The sequence below is a fragment of the Vulpes lagopus genome, chromosome 11 (assembly GCF_018345385.1).
Source record: "Vulpes lagopus strain Blue_001 chromosome 11, ASM1834538v1, whole genome shotgun sequence".
Classification (NCBI taxonomy): Eukaryota; Metazoa; Chordata; class Mammalia; order Carnivora; family Canidae; genus Vulpes; species Vulpes lagopus.
Window position 1 is genome coordinate 14,852,595 of NC_054834.1, and position 24,866 is coordinate 14,877,460.

The window sequence follows — 24,866 nt, forward strand, 5'->3', positions numbered from 1 at the left end:
TTTCTTCATGAAAATCCCACATACATATATAAAAATCTATTTCTAGGTATGTTCCTTTTTTCCCTTTTTTATGTAAAAGACATCTCTTTTCCATTATAATTTTTAACTGTCTATTGTCTTCATATTACCTTTTGTACATTAATCTTTGTTACCTTGTATAACTTTCAGTAAACTCTTTTGAGTAGAAACAATCATCACTGACAAAAACTGCAATTTGGCCGTCTCCCTTCTAATTTTTACATCACTTATTTCTTAAACCATTTTTAACAGACGTTTTAGGGCAGCCCGAGTTGCTCAGTGGTTTAGTGCCACCTTCAGCCCAGGACCTGATTCTGGAGACCCGGTGTCGAGTCCCACATCGGGCTCCCTGCATGGAGCCTGCTTCTCCCTCTGCTTGTGTCTCTGCCTCTCTCTCTGTATCTCTCATGAATAAATAAATAAAATCTTAAAAAAAAAAAAAGTAGCATTTAAGACCAGAGGAAAAAATGGTTGAGTCAGTGAATGTTGAAATAACTGAATAGCCACCTGAAAAAAAAAAAAAAAATTGGCTCCTTACCTCAGTTCCCTATTCCAAATAAATTCCAGGTGAATCAAAAATATAAAAATATATTTTTAAAAACTGCAGGAAAGAATCAGTGATGACATTTTTGTAGGTCTTCACTGAGTGGCTAAAGTGGCAATACTTTGCCAGATATTCCCCCCCCCCCCTACAAAGAAACGCTTATTTGAAGCAAAAGTTGCTCACCAGGAATGGCTTCCAAAGCCATGACTCTGCTTTGCTGGATCTCAACAAAGCCAGTCAAAAAGCAGCACCAGCCACAGTGTCACTGCATAAAGGTACAGATGTATAAATATTTTTTTGTAGCCAGGTCCTTGGTACAGTTTTTATACTCCATAGTCTACCTTTTTAAAAAGACATAAAGCAAAAAGGCATGTGTGATAGTGTTGATTTAAAATGTGGAGCCCAGGGCAGCCCGGTGGCTCAGCGGTTTAGCGCTGCCTTCAGCCCAGGGCGTGATCCTGGGGACCCGGGGTCCCACGTCGGGCTCCCTGCATGGAACCTGCTTCTCCCTCTGCCTGTGTCTCTGCCTCTTTCTCTGTGTCTTTCATGAATAAACAAATAAAATCTTAAAAAAAATGTGGAGCCCAAGCCACTCAGCAGCAGCTCGCATGGTTGCCAGTTTGTGTGTGAAAAATACTTTCCCTCTTCTTCCCTTAACCTTGTTGCTTAGGATGAGGAGACCCCATGATTTAAAGCAGGGGGAAAGAGCAGGAAAACCTTCCCAAGTCAGCATGACCTCGCCCATATCCTGCTCCTTTGTAGATGACCCACTTTGGCATCAGAGGTGAACTGGAAGAAAGAGAAACAGAAGCTCTCACTCAAAGCCCCTGGAACAACAGTGCCGAGAGGTCTTTTCTTTTTCCCCACAACCAGCGTAAACTTATAAAACCCCAGTAGTGAGGATTAGTGTGTTGGAGAACGTGTGGAGGCCAACAGAGCTCTGAATGAAGTGTGGTAAAAAGTAATCACTACAGTAAGCCCAAAGGCAACAAAAGAAGAGTGCCCTTTTTGCTGAAAACCAAAACAAAACTGTAGAAGCACTCTGTTTACACTTGGGAAACTTAAAAAAAAAAAAAATCTGGCTAATGATACCTTTTCTAAGTATGACTTAAACCTCAGAACTTTTTTTTTTAAAGATTTTATTTTTTTAAGAGAGAGAGGAGGTGAGCAGAGAGGGGAGAAGCAGACTCCCCACTAAGCAGGGAGCCTGACACAGGGCTCCATCCCAGGACCATGGGATCATGACCTGAACCTAAGGGAGACACTTAACTGAGTGAGCCACCCAGGGGCCTCTAAACCTTGAATTATTGAAAAAAAAAAAAATGAGGAGGGGGCACCTGGGCGGCTCAGTGGTTTTGTGTCTGCTTTTGGCTCAGGTTGTGATCCTGGGGTCCTGGTATTGAGTCCAGCATCAGGCTCCCTGCAGGGAGCCTGCCTCTCCCTCTGCCTGTGTCTCTGCCTCTCTCTGTCTCTTGTGAATAAGTAAAAAGAATTAAAAAAAAAAATCATGAATGTAACAAAAATTTTACTATATACTCCTTATTTACAGAAGAATACCAACTAAGAAGGAGGAATTATAGATACAGAAAAACACTCTTTCACATCAACACACTAGTGTTTTCTTCAGGCAGTAAGAATCCTGGGGTACCTGAACAGATGGATGAAAGACTCAGGAACAGAATAATCACCTAGGAGGAAATGTTCCCTTACAGTAGAAAAATCTTGCACAGACCATCCTAGCTCAGTGATTAAATTTATCGCCATCAGTGATGGACAGACTGAATATTATTGCCTTTTGCTATAGTACACTGAAAAGGCGGTAGCATCACCTAAGTAATATGTTTATCTAAGTCTAATCACAAGGAATCAGAGAAATCCAGATGTAAAGGCAAGGTATGTAACAGCTGCCCTGGATTCTGCTAAGTCAGATACCAACGTAAAACAAAAGCCTAGAAAAGATCCAGACAGCTTAGTGGAGACTAACGACATTGCAATGGCAGTATGAGGTCCTTGGTTAGATCCTGAATTTAGGGAGCTTATAAAAAAAAATGAGATGATGTTATCAGGTAATTGGGTGACTGTGGGTATGGACTGCCTGTTGGTAGTGTCAAATTCCTGTTAGGCTTCCCGAGTATGACCCATTTGGTTAGGCAGGGGACTCTGCTTGTCCTAGGAGATACAGGGTCACTAGGGGTAAGGTGTGATGTCTGCAACAAACTCAGATGGTTCGGTAAAGTATTTAGATTTCACATTTGTGTATATGTGTATGCCATAGATTAGAAAGAGATAGATAGGGCAGCCCAGGTGGCTCAGTGGTTTAGTGTCACCTTCGGCCCAGGGCATGATCTTGGAGATCCGGGAATCAAGTCCCACGTTGGGCTCCCTGCATGGAGCCTGCTTCTCCCTCTGTCTCTGCCTCTGTCTCTGTCTCTGCCTCTCTCTTTCTCTCTCTCTCTCTCTCTCTCTGTCTTTCATGAGTAAATAAATAAAATCTAAAAAAAAAAAAGATAAGTCTGGCAAAAAGTTAACAATTGGTAAATCTCTGTGGAAGGTATAAGGTAACAGTGTTGCCAGTTTCCTCAAGTTTTGAATTTTTTTTTAACATACCACGGGGAGGGGGATCCCTGGGTGGCTCAGTGGTTTAGCACCTGCCTTTGGCCCGGGGTGGGATCCTGGAGACCTGGGATCAAGTCCCATATCGGGCTTCCGGCATAGAGCCTGCTTCTCCTTCTGCCTGTGTCTCTGCCTCTCTCTGTGTGTGTCTTCCATGAATGAATAAATAAATAAAATCTTTAAAAAATAAAAAATAAAACATACTGGGAGGTAAATTTTCTAAAGCATAAACTATACTATAAATAAACTAAGCTCAGGGTGCCTGGATGGCTCAGTTGGTTAAGCAACTGCCTTCTGCTCAGATCGAGATCTCAGGGTCCTGATCAAGCCCTGCTCAGCGGGGAGCCTGCTTCTCCCTCCTCTGCCCCTCGCCCCGCCCCTCGTGTTCTCTCTCCCTTTCAAATAAATAGTTTTTTAAAAAATAAACTAGGGGATCCTTGGTAGCTCAGCAGTTTAGTGCCTGCCTTCAGCCCAAGGTGTGATCCTGGAGTCCCGGGGTCAAGTCCCATGTCAGGCTCCCTGCATGGAGCCTGCTTCTCCCTCTGCCTGTGTCTCTGCCCCTCCCTCTCTCTTTGTGTCTCTCATGAATAAATAAATTAAATATTTTAATAAAAATAAACTAAACTCACAAAGTGGAAGATAATATTTGCAAACTGTGTGGTAAAGGGTAGATTTCCTTACTCCGTGAAAACAGTAAGAAAAATAACCCAAAATAGGTTAAAAATAAATAACAGGACAAACAGGCAGTTCGTAGTCAATATGTGAAATGTTTAACCTCACAACAGGAAGTGTGCAAATAAAAACCAAGGTAAAACATTTTTAACAGACTGGTGGAGCTCAAGGTGAGGTTTGTAGCATGCTATGGGAGGAGACATGAGGGTGAGGCAGCAGGCACTTACGTATCAGCAGTGTGAGCATAAAACTGATCAAACTTTCCAAGGGCAGGGCAGTAGGGATTAAAATTTAAAATCCACACTTTCCACATCTAGGAATTTATTCCAAACATGCACCTATATAGATGCACAAAGAAGTATGTATCGGGATGTTTGCCATAGAATTGTTTGTGATAGCAAAAGATAGGTCGCAATTTAAATGTCCATCAAAGGAGGTCAGATAAAGGATGGAATATGCAGGTCAGCCGCTGTCCTGAACGTGCAGTTGGACAAAGAATGCAGCAGCCTCACAGTACTGTGTGGATGAAGCAAATCTACAATACACATTTTTAAGTGGGAATAAAGCAAGATACCGGAGCGCCTGGGTGGCTCAGTCAGTTAAGCATCCGACTCTTGCTTTCAACTCAGGTCACCATCTCCCCAGTCAGAAGATTGAGCTCCCCTCACATCAGGCTCCCTTCTAAGCAGGGAGTCTCCTCCCAAGTGAGCCACCCACTCGTCCTATCCTTAAATGATAACAAGGTACACATTTATGGTCGGATGCCATCTATATCTCTTATCTATCTATACATAATGTGTTTAAGAAAAAAAATGGGAGCACTTGGATGGCTCAGTTGGTTAAGCGTCTGCCTTTGGGCTCAGGTCATGATCCTGGGGTTCTGGGATTGAGCCCCAACATCGGGTTCCCTGTTTAGTGGGGAGCCTGCTTCTTCCTTTCCCTCTGCCACTCCCTGTGCTTGTGGGCTCTGTCTCTTGCTGTCTCTCTGTTGCTGTGTCAAATAAATCTTTAAAAACGAAAAAAGAATGGGAGGAAAAGCAAAGTTGGATATTAACATTTTTTTTCAGGTGATGAAACTGCATTGTTTTTCTTTTTTCTGTACTTCAAGTTTTCTTTGTGAGATTACAGTATTTTTCTGATAGACAAAATTAGGACTCACTCTTTAAAATGCATAATAACAGTCTTTATGATTGTATGAGATTGCTCTCTGTTATTATCCCCTTCCCCCTCACAAAAAAGTAGCAAATTGCACAGATACAGTGGTATCATTACTCGTTCTAGTTAACATGAGACTTGATAAACATAAATATGGCCCAGGTTACATCTATCCAGTAAGATTGAACTGCTATCATTTTGCAGGAGGAACAATCCAGGGGGAAATGAAAAGTATTCTCAGGCCACCTGCCGTGATGCCCGACTTTTTCGCTCAGCATAGCTTGGTGCAGTCCTGTCTCAAGCTGTCGTTTCCTGTAGTAAGGTGCCCAAGACTATTTTATTTTAGGCAGGCAGTATTTCATGATCCTCTCCATGCTCCTTTTTTATTTTATATTTTTTAGAATAACCGCTCAAAGACTTGCTCACTTGAACAAGTGCTTGATGAACTTTAAGCTGGGGAATTTCAGCTATCAGAAAAACCCCCTGAAACTGGGAGAGCTTCAAGGGAATCACTTCACAGTCGTTCTCAGGTAAAAGAACTGCAGGTAGGAATGCAGACCAAGAGGGTCTCACTGGGTCACCTTGCATCTGTTTGGGGCAGTTATTAATCCAGGTGAGCTGGTACTAACAGGTGGGGCAACGGGAAGGCCAAGCAGAGCCTGATAGGGCTGGGAGAGCAGATACTACTGGAGTATTTGTACTGATGCCTGTCAGCTCTCAAAACTCAGTCCCTCCTTTGGAAAGGAGCTGTCTGCTTCAAATGCTGTGTTTAAAAAATTCACAGACCCAGAAAGTAGAAGAAAGGTTACCTGGGGTGGGAGAGGGTGAGGTGGGAGCTATTGTTAATGGGTACAGAGTTTCAGTTTGAAGAGCAGAAAATTCAGGAAGTAGATAGGGTGAATGTTGCACAACATTGTTGGTGCACATAAAGCCACTCTGTTGTGTACTTAAAAACGGCCAAAATGGTGAATTTAGTATTATGTATATTTTGCCACAATTTTTTTAAGAAAGACAAAGGTCCTCAACAGGTAGAGAGAAAGCTGCAGGGGTTAAGGGGAAGACATAGAAGCCAAGCCATATCATTGACAATAAGCATCCCTGAATGTGTTTGACTAAAATTTTTTTCTCTGGGTAATTTGGGCCCCTACAGAAATATAACAGGAACTGATGACCAAGTTCAGCAAGCTATGAACTCTCTCAAGGAGATCGGATTTATTAACTACTATGGAATGCAAAGATTTGGGACTACAGCTGTCCCCACATATCAAGTTGGAAGGTTTGTATTTAAATTCTTAACTTTTGTCTAAAAGGCCTCACATAGAAAAAGAAGAATGGGTTTTTTTGTTGTTGTTGTTGTTTTTTTTACTTATTCATGTCTGGGCCAAATGAACCAGTATGTCTCATCAACCGATCCATAGCATCTTTCTAATTCTTGTTGTGTTTTAAGATAATACACAGTAAAAAATTAAGGATCAAGGATTCAAGTTGTATCAAAAAGATACAACCTGAAAGGTAAGTTTTTCTCTCATCCCCGATACAGGGATTCTATTTTTAGTTTCTTCTTTACAGGTAAATCTTGGCTCAGTGTAATAAGCAATTGGATAGCCTGACAGAGAAGATGTAGTTTGTCATCTCTGTTAACAAGCGCTTCCCAGTTTATTAAACTTGAATCTGTACCCTTAGAGAAAAGTGGTGTAGGATGTAAAAGTGAGTTAAGTTTATTTTTTTAAGAACCCTGATTCACTTTCAGGCAGCAGGGAATCCCATCAATAAGTACTTGGACTCTTGATCTTGGAGTCATTTGAGCCCCACATTGAGTGTAGAGATTACTTAAACAAATAAACTTAAAAAAAAAAAAAAAAACTTTAAAAGAGGCACCTGCCTGGCTCAGTGAGAAGAATGTGTGACTTTTGATCTCGGGGTCGTGAGTTCAAGCCCCACATTGGGTGTAGAGATTACTTAAATAAATAAACTTTACATACATACTTGGGTTCAGAAACCTAAACCTGAATATGCTGTCCTGCTATCAATAGACCATTACATAAAACAATCATGGGCGTTAAATTCTCGAAGTCATCATGAGTTGTGATCTGCAAGTTTGTATAGTTCCTGTTCTTCCTTGTCTTTCAAACCCATGTTCTAGCAGAGATGAAATTTAGGCCTGGGGCTTTGCTGCAGCTGTTTGGTTCCCTGTAGTACTAGGAACAGAGGACTTTTCTTGACTTCTGGTGCATGGTTATAGCAGCTGTCTACACAAAGTTGCGTTTGTTCATGTGGTGTTTTTTTTTTTTTTTTCTGAGATTTTATTTATTTATCTGAGAAGAGAGAGCACAAGGGGCAGGGAGAGCAGAGGGAGAAGAAGGAAACTCCCCACTGAGCAGGGAAGCATAATGTGGAGCTCAATCCCAGGACCCTGGAATCAAGACCTGAGCCAAAGGCAAATATTCAACTGACTGAGCCACCCAAACTGCCCTGTTGGTGTGTTTTTAAAAGCACAAAATCAGGGATCCCTGGGTGGCTCGGTGGTTGAGCATCTGCCTTAGGCCCAGGGCATGATCCTGGACTCCCTGCATGGAGCCTGCTTCTCTCTGCCTGTGTCTCTGTCTCTCTCGCTCTCTGTGTCTCTCATGAATAAATAAATAAAATATTTTAAAAAAATAAAAGCACAAAATGATTAGGGTGCCTGGGTGGCTCAGTTGGTTAAGCATACAATTCTTAATTTCAGCTCAGGTCATGATTTCAGGGTTGTGAGATCCCCACATCGGGCTTTGAGCTTAGCCTGCAGAGTTTGCTTGAGATTCTCTGTCCCTCTGCCTTCCCGCCCACTCTATTTCTCTAAAATAAATAAATAACAGTTTTTTGGAAAATAAAATTGTTTTAAAAGTACAAAATGATAAAAATGCATCATGTAGTAATTTCTCTACTTCTTTGAGTCAGTATTGTGAAGGTTAAAAGCTCAGGCAATAAAGTCAGACTTCAGTTCTGAACCTAAGATTATTCATCTACCAAATGAAGATCATAATGTTAACGTCACAGTGTGCTGAAAATGAAGTGAAATGATATTTATGCAGTACCTGTTGCTATGCCTGGGATGTAGTAGGTGCTCAGTAAGCAGAAAGTAATTTTTTTTTAAAGGTTTTATTTATTTATTCATGAGAGACACAGAGAGAGAGGCAGAGGAAGGAGAAGCAGGCTTCATGCAGGGAGCTTGATGTGAGACTCAATCCTGGGACTCCAGAATCACACCCTGAGCCGAAGGCAGACCTGACACTCAACCACTGAGCCACTGAGGCATCCCAGAAAGTAATATTTTAAAACTAAAGTGAACTAACCAGAGAAAGAATTTTTACTAAGAAGAAAACTAAAGTAATTAATAATAGTTGTTATTATTAGATAATAAATGGTAATGTTTTCAGTCTTGCTAAATGGTCAAAGGACATTGATAAAGATAGTGAAGATATTGTGTTATGGGACAGAATATTTTAAGGGAAGGCTGTATCAACTTTTGTTTTCTTTAATTTTGTTTTGTTATGTATAATATCTTACTTATTCTTTAAGTAGGCTCCATGCCCACCATGACTCTGAGATCAGCCAGCCAAATGCCCCAGGCTGTGTCAACTTTTTTTTTTTTTTAAGATATTATTTCTTAGTTTTAGAGAAAGCGAGTGCAAGGGGGGATGGGGAAAGGAAAAAATCTCAAGCAGACTCTGCCCTGAGTGTAGAGCCTGACGAGGGGCTCAGTCTCATGACCCTGAGATCATGACCTGAGCCAAAACCAAGAATTGAGCACTCAACCAACTGAGCCACCCAAGTGCCCCTATAGCAACTTTTGAATTTGTAATTAATTTGGGAGAAGAACAGCCCCAGGACCCTGCAAATTTTGTACTCCAAAGATAATGTAAAATGGCTAATGAGAATGAGATCAGATTCATAAAAAAAAAATAGGAACAAAAAAAAAAAAATAGGAACAAAAATCACATCATAGGCCCTAAGTATACAGTCAATACCATCCATTCAAAATTACAAACCAACAGTTTCCATAACCTAAGACTGTTTCCTATCTTCAAAGCAGCCCACTGTAACCATCATAGGACCTCCTAAGGAAAAAACAAACAAGTCCTCATTTATAGTTTAAAAATGGGGGCAGCCCGGGTGGCTCAGTGGTTTAGCACCGCCTTCAGCCCAGGGCCTGATCCTGGAGACCTGGGATCGGGCATCCTGCATGGAGCCTGCTTCTCCCTCTGCCTGAGTCTCTGCCTCTCTCTCTCTCTTTGTGTCTCTCATTAATAAATAAGTAAAATTTTTTTAAAAAAGTAAGAATGAGTTATATCCAGAGTTTTTAAAGAACTCTTAAAACTCAAAGACAAAAAGGGCAAATAGTCTAAAAATAGGCAGGTGATCTGAGTAGACATTTTTCCAAAGAACATAGACTAATGACTAATAAATATACAAAAAGATGCTCAACATTATTAGAGAATCACTAAATATTAGGGAAAGGCAGTTCAAAACCACAAGGAGCTATTCATATCTACTATGATGGCTAAAATAAAAAAGACAGACAATAACAAGTGTTGGTGAAAATTGGAATCCTTATGCACTATTGGTAGAAATGTAAAATGGTACAGCTATTTTGGATAACAGCCTAGTTAGTCCCCAGAAGGTTAAATGTAGAGTTACCATATGACTCAACTGTTGCTCTCCTAGATAAGTACTCATGAATTGAGAACATGGGTTCAGATAAAAATCTAAACCAATGCTATAGCAGCCAAAGAAAAAAAATGAAAACGACCCAGATGTCCATCAACTGATAAAAAGATGAACAAAATGTGTATCCATACAATGGAATATTATTCAGCAATAAAAGAGAATGTAGCAGAGTTGATCCCTGCCACAACATGGATGGACCTTGAAAACATGCTAAGTGAAGGAAGTCACAAAAGGCAAGATATCATAGGATTCATTTATAGAAATGCCCAGAATAGGCAAATCCATAGAGACAGAATGTTGATTGTGATTGTCTACATCTGGGGAAGGGGTAATGGAGAGTGAATGCTGGTGGGTGTAGGATTTCTTTTGGGGTGATAAAAAATGTCCCAGAATTGATTGCATGATGTTATGAAATTCTGTGAGTATACTAAAAGTCATTGAATCGTGCACTTAAATGGATGAATTATATGGATGTACGAATTATACCTTAGTGTAAAGCTGTTTGTTTTTGTTTTTGTTTTTAAGGTAGAATAAGCCCTTGCATATATGATCAAATGATTTTCAACAGAGGTAACAAGACCATTCAATGGGGGAAAGGACAGTCTTTTCAACACATAATGTTGGGGAAATTGGATATACACTTAAAAAAGTAAAAAAGAATTTGGACCCTTGCCTTAACACCATTTACAAGAATTAACTCCAAATAGATCAAAATCCTGCATATACTACAACTATAAAATTAGAAGAAAAAGGGGAATTCTCATGGCATTTGATGGCCAGTTTCTTGGATATAACACCAAAAGCACAGACAACAAAAGAAAAAAAATAGGTTGGAGTCCATAAAATTAAAAATATTTGTGTACAGGGTGCCTGGGTGGCTCAGTTGGTTAAGCATCTGCCTTTGGCTTGGGTCATGATCTCAGGGTCCTAATCGAGCCCGGCGTCAGGCTCCTTCCTCATTGGGGACTCTTGCTTCACCTTCTGCTTCTGCTTCTGCTGTTCCTCCTGTTTGTTCTATCTCCAATAAATAAATAAAACCTTTAAAATATATGAATATTTGTGGGGCAGCCTGGGTGGCTCAGTGGTTTAGCGCTGCCTTCAGCCCAGGGCATGATCCTGGAGACCCAGGATTGAGTCCCATGTCGGGCTTCCTGCATGGAGTCTGCTTCTCCCTCTGCCTGTGTCTCTGCCTCTCTCTCTTTCTCTCTCTCTCTCTCTCTCTCATTCTCTCATGAACAAATAAATAAAATCTTAAAAATATACCTATATATATATTTGTGTACAAAGGGCACTATCAACAGGGTGAAAAAGCAGTCCTGCAGAATGGGAGAAAATATATGCAAATTATATATTTGATAAAGGGTTAATATAGAGTTCCTACAACTCAGCAACAACAAAACAACTTTATTTAAAAATGGACAAAGAGGGCAGCCCCAGTGGCTCAGCGGTTTATCGCCGCCTACAGCCCGGGGCGTGATCCTGGAGACCCCGGATCGAGTCCCACGTCAGGCTCCCTGCATGGAGCCTGCTTCTCCCTCTCCCTGTGTCTCTGCCTCTCTCTCTCCTCTCTGTGTATTCTCATGAATAAATAAAATATTTTTAAAAATAAATAAAAAATAAAAACGGGCAACTTGAATAGAACTTTATTCAAAGAAGAAATACAAATGACTAATGAACTAATTATGAAAAGAGGCTCAACATTACTAATCATTAAGAAATTGCAAATCGAAACCATAATGAGATACTACTTTAAACTCATTAGAAAGGCCATTATTAAAAACAACAAAACAAGTGTTGGTGAAGATGTGGAGAACTAGGAACCCTTGTGCATTGCTGGTGGGAATATAAAGTGGTCCAGCCTGTATGGAAAATAATATATGGCGATTTTTAAATGTAGAATCACCATATGATCTATAAATTCCATTTTTCAGTATATACACAGAAAAAGTAAAAGCAAATATTCAAATACCCATGTTTTAAGAGCATAATTCATGACATCCAGAAGGTGGAAGCAACCAAGTTTCCATTAACAGATGAGTGGATAAGCAAAACATGGCACATAGATACAGTCAACTTTGACAAGAAGGAAATCCTTTTTTTTTTTTTTTTTTTTAATTTTATTTGGAGGGATCCCTGGGTGGCGCAGTGGTTTGGCGCCTGCCTTTGGCCCAGGGCACGATCCTGGAGACCCGGGATCGAATCCCACGTCGGGCTCCCGGTGTATAGAGCCTGCTTCTCCCTCTGCCTATGTCTCTGCCTCTCTCGCTCTCTCTTTCTGTGTGACTATCATAAATAAATAAAAAATTTAAAAAAAAATTGTATTTGGATGTGGGACTCAATCCCGGGACTCCAGGGTCACACCCTGGGCCAAAGGCAGACGCTCAACTGCTTAGCCACCCAGGCATCCCAACAAGAAGGAAATTCTTACACGTGCAATTCACAACATGAATAGACCTGGAAGACTTTTATGCTAAATAAGCCAGTCACAAAAGGACAGATACTGTGTGATTCCTCTTTCATGAGGTACCTGGAATAGTCAAATACACAAAGTAGAGTGGTGGTTGCCAAGAGATGGGAGTTATTTAGTGTGTACAGAATTTCGGCTGAGGAAGATGTTAAAGTTCTGAAGGGGGACACCTGGGTGGCTCAGCAGTTAAGCGTCTGTCTGCCTCTGGCTCAGGGTATGATCCCGGGGTCCCAGGATCAAGTCTCGCATTGGGCTCACTACATGGAGCCTGTTTCTCCCTCTGCCTGTGTCTCTGCCTCTCTCTCTCTGTCTCTCATGAATACATAAATAAAATATTTAAAAAATAAATAAAAGTTCTGAAGGCAGGTAATCCAGATGGTTACACAACAGTATGAATATTTAGTGTCATAGAACTGTACACTTTTAAAATGGCTAAAATCATGAATTTTATGTTGTGCATATTTTATGCAAATATTTTTATTTTTTTTTTATTTTTTTTTTTATTTTTTTTTATTTTTTTATTTTATGCAAATATTTTTAAATAGAGGAAGGAAAGAACATAAGAAAACATCTTAATGTGTAGTGGGCCAGATACAGTGGCCTCTTGTAAACCAAATCTGCACATATTTAATATGGCAATATACACTGAACTTTCATGTATATGGTAGCATCTTAAGGAACTTTGTAACATATTATACCAGGCATTGGCAGACTTCTGTGAAGGACCAGATAGTAAACATTTTTGGCCACAGAGTGGCGTGTTCATAGGTACTCCCCTCTGCTGTTAGAACAGTGGGAAAGCAGTCATACACATGGTATCAGGGGATGAGCACAGGTGTTTTACAATAAACCTATTTACAAAATCAGGTGGCTAGCTAAGTAGCAAAGGTTTTTGAACATAGATGTCTCTTCTGTGGTACCTGACAGACCAGGGTCTAGTCCTGAATTAATACTCCACTCTCTTTGGAGGTGTTGTGGATGGCCTAGCCAGCTACATGATGCGTCACCCAGGAGAATATTTAAAAATTAATACAGCATGGATTGTTCCAGGACTGCAAGGATGGCCAGCAGTAAGAAATCTGTTGTGTAATTAATTGCATTAGTAGATATAAAATCCATATGATCATATCATATACCAAGAGCATTTTATATAGCTTAATATGCAAAACTAGGTTAACTTAAACATGAAAAATACCCTGATTAACTAAAAGAAACAGAAAAATTAGAAGAGATTTGTATATTCTTATGGTAGGAAAGGCCTTTTTAAAAATACTTATCTATTTTTTTTTTTTTTTTTAGAAACTGTTTATTTTCCGTCAACCTTATTTCTATTCTATTACTATTTATTTTAGAGAGAAAAAGTGAGCAAGGGGTGCAGGAGAGGGAGATATTCTCAAGCGACTTCCCCACTGAGCACGGAGTCAGACGTGGGGCTCTACACAGGACTTGTTCCCACAATCATGAGATCATGACCTGAGCTGAAACCAAGAGTTGGACACTTAACTGACAGGTGCCCCTAGGAAAGGGCTTGCTTGCTTGCTTGCTTGCTTGCTTTCTCTTTCTTTTCTTTTCTTTTCTTTTTTCTTTTCTTTCTTTTAAGATCTATTTATTTATTCATGAGGGACACAGAGACAGAAACACAGAGGGAGAAGCAGACTCCCCACAGGGAGCCTGATGTGGGACTCAATCCTGGATCCTGGGGCTATGACCTGAGCCAAAGACAGGTGCTCAACCACTGAGCCACCCAGGCGTCCCTAGGGAAGGCCTTTCTAAGCAAGACTCCAACACCAGAAATCTTACTGGAAAAAATTTCGGATATGATATACAAAATTTTTGTATGGCAAAAGATAACAATAAAAGTTTAAACATTACCTGTGCTGACAAATTTCTGAAAAAAGTCATGGGGGCACATGACTGGCTCAGTCGGTGGAGTGGATGATTCTTAATCTTGGGGTGGTAAATTCCAGCCCCACGTTGGGTATACAGATTACTTAAAACAAATCTTTAAGGGGGTACCTGGGTGGCTCAGTCAGTTAAGTATCTGTCTTCAGCTCAGGTCATGATCCTGGGGTCCTGGGATCCTGTTTCTCCCTCTGCCCCTGCTCCCTTTCATTCTCTTGTTCTCTCTCTCAAATAAACAAAATCTTTTAAAAGATAAAATCTTTTTTAAAAGGGTCACAACAAATACACTCTAAAGTGTTGCCTTAGATAGTGTTAATTAGATAACAGGTAACCTTCCTAAATGTTTTAATTTTTAAGAAGCATGTATTCTAATCAACAAAAATAAAGATATTTCCATTTTGGCAAGAATAATAGGGAAGGATAAAATGTTATTCTTTTTTGTCTAGGCAAGAAGATATTTAACCAGGGGGAGAAATTTCTTGAGAAGTTTCAAATAAGTTTTAGTGCAGACTTTGATTATACAGATAATACCATAACAGCTTAATGACTTGGTAGTATTTATAACATTTGCATTTTAAAACTGCCGTGATACTTAATGAGTGAACATGTTTTTATTTTCTTCTTTTTTTTCTTTTTTTTCTTCTCTCTTTTTAAAGTTCCTTTGGTATTTACAGTTGAAACCTTTATGTTAGTTTTGCAGCTTACTTTCACATTTAATGAAATATATAAAGTTAACATGATTTGATACTCCACCAATTTCGGCATATAATGCAAAATTGAGTAAAGTAAATGCTGTTTAATTTTAGAGCTATCCTACAGAATTCCTGGACTGAAGTCATGGATTTAATATTGAAACCCCGTTCTGGAGGTAAGAATGAAATTCATGTTAAAGAAAAAAAAAAATAGAGTATCTTGTTAGGTATTCATGGAATTGTTTTGAGTAAAAAGTATGTGTCTTGGGGATGGTTATTTCAGAATTTTTAAAAATTGTTTTTAAAGTAAAGAGGATAGTTTATTTTTTCACTAATTATATATATATTTGAGATATATAATTTATATCCTGTTTTCATCTGTTTAGCTAATCTCATTTATTAATTCATAAATGAATACATTTCTTTCCTTTTCCCCATGCACTACCGAATCTCTAAACATGCAGGAATCCAAACATATTTGTGGTTAATCTGTTAAAGCATACTGTAATACGATGCAAAAACTGGGCAAAAAAATATTGAGGAGGGATGCCTGGGTGGCTCAGTGGTTGGGCGTCTGCCTTCCGCTCGGGGCATGATCCTGGGGTCACGGGATCGAGTCCCATGTCGGGCTCCTGCATGGAGCCTGCTTCTCCCTCTGCCTGTGTCTCTGCCTCTCTCTTTCTCTGTGTATGTGTGTGTGTGTCTCTCTCTCTCATGAATAAATAAATAAAATATTTTTTAAAAAAAATATTGAGGGATTTTAGTTGGAAAAGTTTGTTAAAAATTTTTCAGAAAATATCTCTACTTTCATACTATATGAAAAAAAAAAACAAAAACAGCTGGGACGCCCTGGTGGCTCAGCAGTTTGGCACCTGCCTTTGGCCCAGGGCATGATCCCGGAGTCCCACGTTGGGCTCCCTGCATGAAGCCTGCTTCTCCCTCTGCCTGTTTCTCTGCCTCTCTATCTCTCTCTCTGTGTCTCTCATGAATAAATAAATAAAATCTTTAAAAAAAAATAAAAAAGATTTGAATACTACTGTACAGGGGCAGGTAGGTGGCTCAGTCAGTTGAGCATCTGACTCTTGATTTCAGCCCGGGTCTTGATCTCAGGGTTGTGGATTTGAAACCCACATTGCACTTTGGGTAATTATTCATTTGCAAATGAAAAGAAATAAAGTTGTCTAATTTTAAAGTGAGTGGCCTATTAAATTTGCCAACACAGTAAAAAAACAGAAGAAAGGACTGTGTTGGTTTTGTCCTCTGTTGAATCAGCTGTGATAATGGAACAGTAATGGTCTTTAAATCCTGGGGTTGGTGGTAGGTTGACAAAGCTGGCTTGCTCTGTACGCTCTACTTGTCCTGTTCACATTCTGATGGGTATTCTCAGGTGAGCAGAAGCTGTTCAGAGTACCTGTATTACAAAGGGCATTTTCTAATTTGTGTTCTCTAGGAAGCATGTTAGGTTATGGAAATCTATCTATTCGATAAATTATTTTAATCACTGCTTTTTCTTTTCCTCAGCCGAAAAAGGCTACTTGGTTAAGTGCAGGGAAGAGTGGGCGAAGAGCAAAGACCCAGCTGCTGCCCTCAGAAAACTTCCTGTCAAAAGGTGTGTGGAAGGGCAGCTGCTTCGAGGACTTTCCAAATATGGAATGAAGAATATAGTCTCTGCATTTGGCATAGTGAGTGCTATTTGTGAAGTGAGGCAAATGACGTGAGGTGGCTTAATGCTTTTTAAATTTTATCTTTAAATATTGTACTAAATTTTGAAAGAGCAGAAGGTAAATAAGGATCCTTTGATCTCTGAGTGCTGTGTTACCTGAGTGATCCTTGTTTGTACCCTGAATGGTGAAGGGGGAGGAGGGTGGGTGCAGGGACTGCTGGAGTGGAAAATATGATCCTTAAGGAAATTTAAATTAAGTATCTGGATACTTCAGAAATTCACAATCCATCTTAGAGTTCATTTCTTGATCATTCTTTAGCATCAGAACTATAACCTGCCTAAGTAAGAGGTTGCACAAGAAGTGGTCTAAATGATCACATTTTACTTCGATTTGTTCATGGTGGTTCAACAGTGGGGGTACCATTTTGACATGTATGGCCTGTGCTCGTATTTGGATATCTATAACCCAGAACAGACTGGTTTAACTCTTCAACTTCAATCTTAAATACTCTTCCCCAGAAAAACAAAAAGAGCAGATTTTCCTACATGTAATTAGTGATCAGTTCTGTTATCTAGAGTTTCTCCTTCCGTGGAATTATCAGGAAGAAAGCGCTTTTTACCCTGTCAGTGCTGTGTCTTTGATTCAGGGTATAGGTTCCACCAGGGTATAGGTTTATTTGTATGAATGCATGGGAACCACTGTAATCGGAGCTGTGAACACCGTATAGTCGAAAGGGTTCTGTCTCTAGCACTGGTTCTGTGCTTCAGTCCCTATTTCTCTAAGCTCTTAGAAAAATGACATTGAAAGTATGAGCTGCTTATCCTGGGGTCACCATTAAACAAGTAAGATGTCTTGGAAAGTACAGTACTTTTAATATTCAGAACATATATTTTTTTTCCTTACCCATTTTCTTCTTCCTTCCAGATACCAAGAAATAATCGCTTAATGTATATTCATAGCTATCAAAGCTATGTGTGGAATAACATGGTAAGCAAGAGAATAGAAGAGTATGGACTGAAGCCCGTTCCAGGGGACCTTGTTCTCAAAGGAGGTAAAAAGGCAGATATCCTCATTATTCCATCCAACCATGGCTCAGTTATTTGACACTAGTGCTTAAAAACCAAGCTCACCACTACTTAAGAGGGAGAGAGAGAGAGAGAGATGTCTAGTAAGGTTGAAATGGAAAGACGTCATAAACTCAGACTGAACAGTTTGAATCTTTATTTTAATGAGAATACATATCTGATTTGAGTAAGTGCCTGGCTCTCTCTGGGTCTCTGGGCCTCCATTTTCTCAGGAATAGATTTGGACTCGGTGTTGCCTTAAATCTTTTTCCAAACTTTAATCTGGATCCAGCAAAATCTCTATGCTTCTGAGCGTACCTCGGCCTCTCTGCTGTTGTCTGCCACTTTTAAAGAGTTTCTTTACGTCAGCACTCGACTGGAGCTCACGTAACGTGCAGGCCATGACATCACAGACACGTAGTGCATACTCTGTGCCGACAGCATTCATAAAACAGACAATCCCATCTGATGCTGAGCCCTCACCGTGGGCCAGGCCTTGTGCTCTGCCCTTCGCCTACATCTTCTGGTTTAAAGCTGATAGTGCTCTGTGAAGTATGCTCACTGTTCTTTAGACAAGGTTCACAAGGTTCCGCAGCTGGGTCAAAAAAGAAACGGCAGGGACTCAGAATGAAAGTCTGCCTATTTTCACAGTCCATTGTCTTCCTGGCATATGTGGCTGCCCTTCTGTTCTCTGAAGACATGGCCTGCTCATCTGAATGTATTCCCAATAAATCCACTAAGGTTTTTTTTCTTTTCTTTTCTTTTCTTTTCTTTTCTTTTCTTTTCTTTTCTTTTCTTTTCTTTTCTTTTCTTTTCTAAGATTTTATTTATTCATGAGAGACACAGAGAGGCAGAGACATGGGCAGAGGGAGAAACACGCTCCCCAAGAGGAGGCTGATGTGGGACTCAATCCTGGGATCACATCCTGAGCCAAAGCAGATGCTCAACTGCTGAGCCACCCAGGCATCCCTCCACTAAGATTTCTGTTAAGAAGTAATCCTGAATTAAGTTTTTTAACCTCCTCCAATGTGATTACATCCAGTGTATTTTGATGTCCCATGTGCCATCACATTTCATCCTCTAAATGCAGATGATTTTTTAAATTACTCTTTTAGCAAAATGCATCCATTGGTGATAACATTTTAGATAGTATTTTGTAGTGTTGTTTAAAAAAGATGGGCAGCCTGGGTGGCTCAGTGGTTTAGCGCTTGCCTTCCGCCCAGGGCATGATCCTGGAGTCCCAGGATTGAGTCCCATGTCTGGCTCCCTGCATGGAGCCTGCTTCTCCCTCTGCCTGTGTCTCTGACTCTTTCTCTCTGGATCTTTCATGAATAAATGAATAAAATCTTAAAAATAAAAGTAAAAAAGGAAAAAGGAGGGCGCACCTGGGTGGCTCAGTCAGTTAACGTCTACCTTTGGCCTAGGTCATGATCTTGGGATCCTGGGATTTGAGCCCCGCATCGGGCTCCCTGCTGAGCAGGGAGTCTGCTTCTCCCTCTCCCCTGCTTGTGCTTTCTCTCTCTCTCTCTCCTCTCTCTCTCTCAGATAAATAAATAAAATATTTTAAATATAAGTAAGGAAAAAGCTGATTTTTTAAAGCATACATTCTAACAACTGAGGGTCCAGCTGAGAAATAATTTATTTGACTTGCCACTTGTTCTCAATCCATGATCTTCATTTTTTGAGTAGAATAGAAATGCATCTAACTTTATTTTGTTAACCTTTGTAGGCCACTTAGCCTGTGGCAACATGCACTTCTAACTTCTTAGATGTGTATGATTTTAGAAGATCAAGCTCATGAAAATATCATCTGTTTTCATAATTTTTCTATCTGTGAATTTGCAGCTACAGCCACCTATATTGATGAAGAAGATGTTAATAATTACTCCATCCATGATGTGGTAATGCCCTTGCCTGGTTTCGATGTTATCTACCCAAAGCATAAAAGTAAGTTCACTGTCTGGGGAAAATAGTTAAAACAAACCTGACGTATTTTAAGCCACTAGCCACCAAGAGTAGAGAGAGGGGGACAAAAATCAGTACTTGAAATATAATTTTAGAATTTTGATTTCCATCAGACTTGAAAATGTGTAGATTTCAAACATTTATAAACCATGTTACATACAAAGTCTCTCAGGAAGGAATGTATTCAGATGGATAATTTAACTTTTTAAAAAGTTTTTATTTTTAAGTAATGTCTATACCCAACATGGAGCCTACTTCAAACAAACAAAACCCATCTTTTCTCTCACGGGACCAGAATGATTTTCCTTAATCAATGTTATATTCCTTGAAATTATACAAGTTACAGAATGATTAAGGTATTAACACTTTTCTCTGATAATACAAATACTTTAAAGTCACCTGCCACTTACATGTTGATTAATTAACACAACCAAATTGCTGTGCTCCTAATACTTAGGTGAGATTGACTTTGCTGAGGGACAGGAGTAAAGACGAGGAGAGAATGGATAGCGAGGTGAGGGAGAGGGTGGGAAGCGGTCTGCCGCACAGTGAGGCCCCCAGGAGACAGTGCTAGCAGGAGCAGAAGGAAGGCACTCAGATGCTCAGAGCCACACTCTCTTTCCAAGAAAGAAAAAGTTAAACATTATTCTTTCTTATACCCACAGGATCAGAAACGTGGGCTGATACCAGTTAAGACAGAAATTCAGCACACCTTTGACCAAGCCGTGCATGCAAACCTAGTGGCTAAGTCGGGCGCCCAGCCTGGGTGGGTGGTGGTTAGGGCGTGTGGACTGGTAACATAGGCACACTCGGCATCCAGCAGTGCTCAAGTTAGGGATCCCTGTGGTCTTACAGGTGTTATCAGGGAGTCTTCCCTCGACCCTGGTCTACCCAGTATTTGTTATGAGTAACTTGAGTAAAGAAGTCTGCTCATTCTGTTTGCAAATTATGTCACCCAAAATGATTAATAGTAATTCATGAAAAATAGGTTTTTTTATAAGAATTGCAGAAGGCATTGATTTGGGTTAAACGTAAATTCTTACTTTTGTAAAGGCTCAGGTTGATTGTCGTCTACATAAAAAGTATCTGGGGTTATTTATTGAACATCAGGCTGCTGCCCTGGGCAGACACAGGGTTTTGTGGGGAATACAGAAATGTCAGAGGACAGTTGAAGGAACAGTTGTTTGGCCTAGAGAAGATGTGGCTTAAAGGTCAGTCCAGTGCTTGTGAGTATGTGTGGAAGAGGGCAGTGAGTCTGCTGTGTTCTAAAGCAGTCAACAGAAGTTCTAAAAAGACAGTTTTCATCTTAGAATAAAGAACTTTCTAACAATTGTGTTTCTCACAAAGAAGTAGTTACCGGTAGGGAAACCTGGGTGGCTCAGCGGTTGAGCATCTGCCTTTGGCTCAGGTCATGATCCCGGGGTCCTGGTATTGAGTTCCACATCGGGCTCCCCGCAGGGAGTGCTTCTCCCTCTGCCTGTGTCTCTGCCTCTCTCTATCTCTCCTGAATAAATAACTCTTAAAAAAAACAAAAAACAAAAAGAAGTAGTTACCAGTAAGTGGCAACACACAAGCAAAGTGATGCCTCTCTCTATCTACGGTGTTATAAATAAAAAGGATTCTACATCAGGTGTGAGACTGAGCCAGATGATTTTTCCAGATCTATTCTTTATATATATATATATATTATTTATATCTGCCTTCTTCCAGAAAGAGTTTGAGGCCACTGTACATGGTCTCTTCCAACTCGGAGCTTGTATTAATAGGTCAGTAACTTGTATTGAAATGCTTTTTGTAGTTAGCTTGAGATCTTTACACCCCAGATACTGTAGTGCTTGCAAGAGATAACTTACAGGTTATCAAATATAAGCTGGAGACACTAGTCCTGGAAGTAAGTCCCTAAATTTTGATTCCAGAGAACAGACTGGATTATAAATTAGAGGGACTGGTTTTGTTAGGATGATCTAATTGAACTTACATGTTACTTTCTTCATGGTCTAGCTGAAGGTAGCTTGCTGGCGTGCTGTGTTCCAACTAACTTTTTATATTTTATAGTTAGTGAAGCCTACAGAGAAATGCTCACAGCAGACAATCTGGATATTGACAACATGAGACACAAAATTCGAGATTATTCCTTATCAGGGGCCTATCGAAAGATCATTATTCGTCCTCAGAATGTCAGTTGGTGAGTGATAGTCTGCAGTGAAATAGAACTGAATTATTATGTGCAATTGAAAGCTTTTGCATCACCTGTATATTTTCCAGTCCTAGCATAGAAGTGCTACTTGCTATTATTACCATAATCATTATTGCTACTACTTGGGATTTTTCAAGTCATCAAGAAACAAATGTGAATGAAAGTGATTGAGTTTATATTTTACTGACCTTGCTAAATTATTGAAGAAATGTACAGACAATACTTTTCCTTACTAATAAAAAAAAATCGAGATTTGTCGGGGCACTTGGTGACTCAGTTTTAAGCATCTCTTTGTTTCACCTCAGGTGTGATTTCAGGGTCATGAGATCAAGCCCCTCATCAAGCTCCAGAGTCTCCTTGAGGCTCTCTCCTCCCTCTGCGCCCCTCCCCCCAAATAAATAAAAGTAAATCTTTAAAAATTTCAGTGTTGCTTACCGAGCTCTCCCTCAGCACGCTACCTTTACTCAGAATTAGTTCTGAGTTCCAAACACTGATGTTTCTTTTAATACCATGTTTCTAAAGAGAAAAATACACATGTATTTAGTCATTTAAAATATTTCAGTACCTAATGTGAACTAAAGCTTTATTTGATAATTTTTAAAATTAAATCTTGAATTTTAAACCTTGAAATCTTAATTTTCTCTTGCCAGGAAATCCTCTCTCTTCCCTCTCTCCATCTCTTTCTCTCCCTCTCTCTCTTCCCTCCTCTTCTCTGGGTTGTGGGATGAGCTTGGCAGGATTTGGTTCTTCCCACTCTAGAGAGCAGTTCTTGGTGAGGAACAGGGTGTTGTTAGTAGTGAAAACCACTCTGGAGAATATATTAATGCCATCATTAATTTATTCGCACCTGTGCAAAGTGAAGTTTAGTACTTATCAGCTACATATGTACAAAAGAATTTCTGTCTTAAGGAAACTTTTTTTTTTTTTTTTTTAACATAGACTGGCATCCTTTGTCACCTTGCTGTATAATAATGGGCAGTACTTACGTAGAAGATCTGGCCCTATTCTGTTATCAAATCGTCCCACCCAGAATTATTTCCAACAGGCCTATATGTTTTCCTTTCTAAGCAAATGGCAATGAGAATCTTAGTACCTTTGATGGCAACTCATATTCATACTTTACTTTGTTTATGTACTTTGAAGGGAGGTCGTTGCATACGATGATCCTAAAATTCCACTCTTCAACACAGATGTGGACAACCTAGAAGGGAAACCACCACCGGTTTTTGCTTCTGGTAAGTTTACTCCGCCATCAGTTCTGCGTCAGCTTTGAAATGTTTTCCCAATCAAAAACACAAACACAAAACACTCTCGCAATCACCACCTCCTTCCACCAGCTCAGTGATTTCTATTTTGTGTTTTGTCATCTTAGTTTCATGTGTATATAGCTTGATAGTGAAAACAGTAGATTTCACTGGAAATGAAGGAACGTCACAGAAGGTTGTGGTTTTAGGTGATTGAATGTTTCCTCCACCACCCCACCCCCATCCCCACCCCGAGTTAACACAGGTGAGTGAAAATCCAGGCACAGAATCTAACACATGAAATCTGCATTGTCATTGTCAAATTCTTGCCGACATTCTCTTGTCTGTTTTCACCCTGTTGCTCTTTTGTTGTCTGCCCTTTCTGTGAAGGTTCCAGGTAGAATTACTGCAGAGATTCAGCTAGATCATTTACTCCCAGATCTCCTGGCCAGGCTTCATTCTCCGAGGCCCCACGGGAGGTCGAGCCGGAGGGAAAAGAGCACAGTTGTTTCCTTTCTTTTGCGATGATATGACTCGCCCCAGTGTCTGCCGCTGCCTTCCTTTTCTGACCCTTCTCTTCTCTCTCGCCTGGCAGAGGGCAAATACAGAGCTCTGAAGATGGATTTTTCTCTCCCTCCTTCTACCTACGCTACCATGGCCATTCGCGAAGTGCTAAAAATGGATACCAGCATCAAGAACCAGACCCAGCTGAATACCACCTGGCTCCGCTGAGTCCTTCCTCCCCAGATTAGAAGATGCAGACGAGTGTTTGCTGGCTTCCTGTTCATTTTTCTCTTAGTACAGACCCATAGGTGTATTTTAGATCTTTGTAGTTAAAGATTATTTGTATTTTTTCAAATTTTTATTAGCTTAATTTGCAATATTTGTACACATACACAAATCCTGAGGATCCTAATTCTAGCTCAGAGGATATAAATTGATCAGAATATATTTCAGGTGCTTAAATCATAGTAAAATGTCAGCTTTATTGGCTTTGTAATCATTTAAAAGGACTTTGGCTTAAAGTTGCAGTTTTAGGTTTTGCTACATTCTTAAAGGACATGAGTTTTTAATGTATCCATGAATGGAGTGTGCAACAATGCATTTTAAGAGAAAATGCAACAAAACAAATCTTGACTATGAATAAATAGTATACATACCCCACCTCCACCTCTTAATGTAAGTACAGTGCTTATGCTTATTTAAATGATGATAAAACATCTACAGGTTTATAAATGCAAAAGTGATTGTCATCATCAAACTCCTTCCTATACCAGGGTTAGGTCAGCGTTGATAGATCTTTTAGTTGCAATAGCTTTGCATTGATACTATCCTTGCCTTGCAGGACAATTGCATCGATAAGGCCTTTTTTCTCGATGTAAACACGTCCAGCTTTTTTTTTTTTTTAGTCAAGGTCTGATTTTTACTCTAGGTGCCTTTTACGTTCAGAACTCTTTCCGCTGGACTGGTATTTGCCCCAAAATACATGACAGCAGAGAAGAAAACTTTAAACTTTGTACGAGGCCCCTCCAAGCAGCAGCAGCCTTTGTCACCTTGGGCGTAGGTGTCTCCATTTCTGGCATTGTGTAACACTTGTCTCTGGTGCGAAAGGCTAAATATGCCTTTCCAAGGGTGTGTGACATAAGTGCACCAATTTTTATTTTCTACCACTTTTAGAACAAAATATAATAAATATTTTTAAAAACTCCTTTCTCCTAGTTACATTAATCAAAGAAATTATCTAAAATGGCATGCACACAAGAACCGTAGCTCATACTGAGGGGGAGGAACTAAGTGAATGAGGGATCTTCTGAAATGGTGTGGCAACACAAAGATGTGTCAAGATCGGGTTGAAATGTCATGAGAATAATACAGTTCAGTGTACCAACTGTCCAACTATTGGACTGGATTTGGGGTTATTCTTACGATAGCCCCCCTCACTTGCTTCCCAGCGTGCTTTCT

At 39.9% G+C, this 24,866-nt stretch overlaps 1 protein-coding gene across 2 annotated transcripts in view; it reads left to right on the plus strand.

Annotated features, from left to right (window-relative positions):
- Positions 1–24,613, plus strand: part of PUS7 (pseudouridine synthase 7) — a 57,788-nt gene extending 33,175 nt beyond the window's left edge. For both annotated transcript variants that reach the window (XM_041721968.1, XM_041721969.1), the window contains exons 9-17: positions 5,404–5,532; positions 6,153–6,278; positions 14,885–14,946; positions 16,292–16,452; positions 17,359–17,485; positions 19,344–19,445; positions 21,519–21,648; positions 22,804–22,895; positions 23,500–24,613. In XM_041721968.1, coding sequence (XP_041577902.1) covers positions 5,404–5,532; positions 6,153–6,278; positions 14,885–14,946; positions 16,292–16,452; positions 17,359–17,485; positions 19,344–19,445; positions 21,519–21,648; positions 22,804–22,895; positions 23,500–23,636 — 1,066 coding nt within the window. In that variant the 3' untranslated portion in view covers positions 23,637–24,613. The remainder of the gene's footprint in view (positions 1–5,403; positions 5,533–6,152; positions 6,279–14,884; positions 14,947–16,291; positions 16,453–17,358; positions 17,486–19,343; positions 19,446–21,518; positions 21,649–22,803; positions 22,896–23,499) is intronic.
- Positions 24,614–24,866: the final 253 nt, after the last annotated feature.